General features: G+C 43.3%; 1 protein-coding gene across 2 annotated transcripts; it reads left to right on the top strand.

Moving 5' to 3' along the window:
• Positions 1 to 1,811: 1,811 nt before the first annotated feature.
• LOC127754005 (nod factor hydrolase protein 1-like) lies at positions 1,812 to 4,627 on the top strand. Of its 2 annotated transcripts, XM_052279460.1 has the most exons (3): positions 1,812 to 3,317; positions 3,392 to 3,509; positions 3,949 to 4,627. In XM_052279460.1, exons 1-3 carry the CDS (start codon positions 1,955 to 1,957, stop codon positions 3,989 to 3,991), a joined length of 1,524 nt encoding a protein of 507 aa, XP_052135420.1. In that variant the 5' UTR covers positions 1,812 to 1,954; the 3' UTR covers positions 3,992 to 4,627. The 2 variants fall into 2 exon arrangements, with proteins under 2 accessions (XP_052135420.1, XP_052135419.1); XM_052279459.1 differs by lacking the exon at positions 3,949 to 4,627 and having other exon boundaries at positions 3,392 to 3,933.
• The last annotated feature ends 342 nt before the right edge of the window (positions 4,628 to 4,969 follow it).

Here is a 4,969-nt window from a genome sequence, read left to right on the forward strand (position 1 = left end):
TTTTAAAAAGGATTAATATGACTTTTTTAAAAACAAATTTTATATAACATTTTTTTTCAAAAACATACAGTTTAGCAAGTCGGAAAGTGAGTGCGTAGAAAATAAGAAGTTTTTCTCCCAATGAGCTACTGCCGAATGCTAATGTTCGAACAGAACTAAAGTAGAAACTGAATTATCTGAATTTTCCTGGCATTTGAGACAGCAATCAAGCCTGTGTACAAGTCCTTTACACATGCCTGAAATTGTGAGACACTAACAACCCAGCCCATGAAGTCCACCAAAAATATGCATGAGTACTACTAAAACATTTGGACAGCAGTGACAAATATAAGAATTTGAACTTTGTCAGAACATACTACCGATGGCCAAGGCCAAATGTTTCAAGTTTTTCGGCTTTGTCATGTCTAAGGTCAGAATTAAAATCACATTTACAAAAATATAAACGGAGGAATCGCTTTTTAAAGACCACTTAGATAATTTGTACAGTAAGAGCAGAGAAATCGAGTGCACCAAATGCTTAGATCCCATTTGGAAGAGAACATTAAACTCTCACGTGAGCCTGTTGAAGTCCAATTCCAAACAAAACTTTAGTATTTTCATCGCAGTACATAAACAGAAGAGAAACAGACACCTATATATAACAGGAATGCAGAGCTAGCTGGAAACGCTCCGGATAGGCACGGCAAATATCATATGGACCTCTTTCTTCAGTTGGAGACAGTGTGACATATGCAAGTCTTCCCTCAAAACATAGGATTGGTAGGCACCGGGAACTCCTTGAGATCTCAAACACAGAACCTTAGCCATCTAGCTAGTATGATAGCAGCAACGCAGCACACAGTTTCCTGCCTCATGACTGTTTTCAGCTCCAGCGTGTGATCTCCATGGAGCACCTGGAGGAAACTTGGCTGCAGACCTACAATAAAAGACCAGTTAAAATTTAAAAAGTTCAGAGTACAGATAAACCTTTTTAGTCAATGTCATCTCCGTAGTATTTGCGGCGAATATTTGTTTTTTCATTATCTAAAGGAGCTGAAAATGCAACTGCAAGAAACTATTACATGGCCAGCAGCTTCTACAGCACTATGGCCGACATGTATCCGTGGATCCATAGTAAACTCCATTCATTTCATCAGAATCTAATCTCTCTACAAGAAAAATGTTCCTCCTCCTAATAGTAGCCAGGCACAAGAAGACACAGCCTCAACACCCTGATACCATAATTCAACTCTGGCAGCACATGGGCTGTTTGCAGATACCCGATCTCCAGCACAGGGGTGCAGCAATGTGTGGAGTAGTTAAGTAGTTAAATGATCCTACAAAGAGGACAATTTATTTATGTTGTCAAAGTTAGTACAAGAAGTAGCAATATAATGTGTGGAGCAGTTAAATGATCCTACAAAGAAAAAAAATTTATGTACATGTTGTCAACGTTTGAACCAATCATATAATATCCCAGCTACTTTTTCTGTTTTTTAGGAACACATAACAGTAACAGCCCCACTTAACAACTCCATTATGTATTTTTTCATAAATAACGACTCCATTATGTAGTAGTACCCCAAAAACAGTCAACAAATGGTCCCAACACTAATACCTTCATTAAGAAGCAAGAGGCATAGGAATTACGGTGTGACAAATGTTTACCACTGTTACCTAACAAGGACCAGGCTGGTGTTCACAGAACCCAAAGCAGAGCTTGAACAAAGAGCAATAGGTTAAACCAGAAGCATTCAGTGAGAATTCCAAAAAACTGCAAGCAGAGGGATGCAGCCAAGCATGCCCTACCATCTGAAAGTCCATGCACTGCTCACAGAGTCAAAGAAAGGATGATTAAGATCCCAGAATAGAATTTTACTCCATAAAACTTTACCTATACAAGCTAACCACTCCAAAGCAGAGGGTTGCTTAGTGCACATTACCTCTACTGTACCAGTCTACAGAAGCTGGATGCATGACAGACAACCATGCAGTCCTGCAATGCAAAACGCATTATCACAATCCATCTGCTCCCAACAACTCAGAAGATTCTTCATTCTTGTTCTCCTCCCCCTCTCCTAACCCCTGCTTCAGCAAGGAGATGCTCACCTTCTCCACTTCATCCTCATTGCATTCGCAACCACTCCACCATCTCTCGCCGATGGAGCAGGAACGCGTCGGCGCAGCCATGATCTTCCTAATCCTCGCTTTCCTGTCAGAGGTTTCTGCGTCCATGTCACAGCAGCAGCAGCAGCAATGTGGTGGCGCATCGTCTGCTGGAGTGAGAGCTGGCTACTGGCAGCCATCGGGGAGCCACTACTCGCCTCTCGGCAGCATCGACACCTCGCTGTACAGCCATCTCTACTACAGCTCGCTCTCCATCGACGAGACCCGCTGCTCCGTCGCGCTGCCGTCCTCCGGTGAAGAGAGCTCCATTCTCTCCAATTTCTCGAGCAGCATCAAGTCCTCCGGTGGGGGTTTCGTAGTCAAGACCATCCTGTCCATCGGCACGGACGAGTTCAGGGAGGATGTATCCAATGCCGCCTTCTCCAGGATGGCCTCGGAGAAGAACCTTCGGAGAGCGTTCATCAACTCGTCGATCGAATTGGCTCGTGCCAATGGCTTCGATGGCCTCGACCTCGCGTGGAGGTTTCCCGCGACGCAGCTGGACATGGAGAACCTCGGAGCCCTTCTCACGGAGTGGCGAGCCGAAATCATGGAGGATTCGACGAACAGATCGTCCGAGCCTCTCCTGCTGACGGCGACTGTTTACTTCTCGAACCACCTGTTCGACATGGCCGACACTAACCTCAACTACCCGATAGACGACATGTCGAGCAGCCTCGATTGGGTGAACATTATCACGTTCGGCATGCACAAGAACAGCAACGTCACCACGGCTGACGCGCCTCTCTACGACAAGGATTCTCACTTCTCGGCCAGCTATGGTGTCGTCTCGTGGCTGGATGCAGGGCTCCCTCCGTGCAAGCTTGTGATGGGGATACCTCTGTTTGGAAGGTCTTGGTTCCTCAGAAACAAGGACAAGAATGGGCTAGGAGCACCAACTGCAGCTGCTGGAACAAAGCAGAGAAAGAGCAACCAGATAGGCATAATCGCATACGCAGAGATCGAAGAGTACCTGAAGTCTCAGAGTGTTTTTGTTACTCATGACGACCAGTCAGTGGCAGACTACTTCTACAGCGGTGATCTCTGGGTCAGCTTCGACAGTGCCGTGGTTGTGCAGGAGAAGGTGGAGTTTGTGGCGAAGTCTCAGTTGCTTGGGTACTTCCTCTCGACCATCAGCTTTGATGACTCAAACTACACATTGTCCAAGCAAGGTTAGTGATTGTCAAATTCTCATCACAGATGTAATTAAATGCCTCAGCTAATCCTTCCAAATTTTGTAATGCAGCATCACAGTCCTGGAATCAATATCATGTTTCTTCATATGCGCAAGGTAGTTTTGGAATTATGCAAGAAGGAGCTATAATCCAAGATCTGCATGCATCAACAGGGTCACCAAGTAGTTGGTATTCAAAAACTCTCAGCTACTTGTTATTGTCAATAATACTTGTATTGGAGGTTCTATAATACCAAGAACAGCCGTAATTTGTAAACAGGCCAGATTGCACAAATAGTTTCAGATGATAAGGCTTATAACACTACATTTATGAACAGATGCTCTGTTTTATGCCTTCCATGTGGTTCAGAGACATTATCTGAAGTTCAAATAAACAGGTTGCACAGATCATGTACATTACCAGGACTATTCAAGTTTTACCAACAAGTGAGGTTTTGAAAAGAGCTATTTGATTTTACTTTCCTGCTTATGTTGTTGACTTCTTCTCATAAAAGTAAAATCAAAAAGTTTTTTCCCGAAACCCCACTTGTTGGTAAGACTTGAACAGCCCTGTTAATGTACATGTCCTGTGCAACCTGTTTAATGTCCTATGCTTTCATCCCTCATAGGGCGTTGATGGGCATTGATCAAAATTTGCAATACGATTTTTGATGGCTTATGTGGGTGGTCTTCGACAATCACAACCTCTGATCTCCGGAAGCTGAGCCAGCTTGTGTGGAAGAAGACCTTCTGACATTCTCGACTCCTAGTGCTTCAAGGTTGCATGTGAAGTAAATGGTATTAAGCTAGCGAGTTGGTTTAGTTCTCATTAGGAGTTTGGTTATGTGATCTTGTTGGTGGAAAACATCAGGCAACCCCCCCCCCTCTCTCTCTCATTTCTTTTAGGCCCCCTTTGATTCAAAGGAAATTCATATGAATTTTAGAGGATTTCATTCATATAGGAATTTTTCCTACAAAGCTCCTTGAATCAAAAGAATGAACCCTATGGAATTCTTTGAAATTCCTAGGAATGTCTCTTCCCATACAAGTTTTGGAGGAAATTTAACAAGAGGTAGAACCTCATGGAAAAAAATCCTTTGTCTTTATCTCTCCTCAAATTCCTGTGTTTTTCCAGTGGTCTAATCAAACAGTCATTCCTACGTTTTTCATGTCGGAATTCTATGTTTTTTTTATTTCTCTATTTTTTTTTCATTCCTGTGATTCATAGGGGCCCTTAGTGCCCTTGGGGGTGGTTGTGTTCCCCTTTTGGTTTCTCTTCATTGTATTCCCTCGGGTACTCACTCTCTTATTCTCCAAGGCTCCTACGCTTGCGCAGTCGGAGTTTTCCCCTATGTAAGTTCGTTTGATGCAATATATTCAGGTGGGCAATTCGCCCCTAGTGACCCGTCAAAAAAAATATTGTTGACTTTTTAGCAAGCACCAATTCCAAAAAATATATATATCTACAAAGCTATTGAAATGTGCAAGAGATTGTGGTCATAGATAGCCGAGATGGCCTAAAGCAAAAGATCATGGTGTTGATTGGTTAAGAAGATCCTCATCATGACACTGCTACTAGAACTCACCATGTCCCCTACTCTTTTTTCCAGTAGGGAATGAGCTGAAACTAGTAGGGAAACAAGCTCCCTA

Source organism: Oryza glaberrima, chromosome 11 (genome assembly GCF_000147395.1).
Source record: "Oryza glaberrima chromosome 11, OglaRS2, whole genome shotgun sequence".
NCBI lineage: Eukaryota > Viridiplantae > Streptophyta > Magnoliopsida > Poales > Poaceae > Oryza > Oryza glaberrima.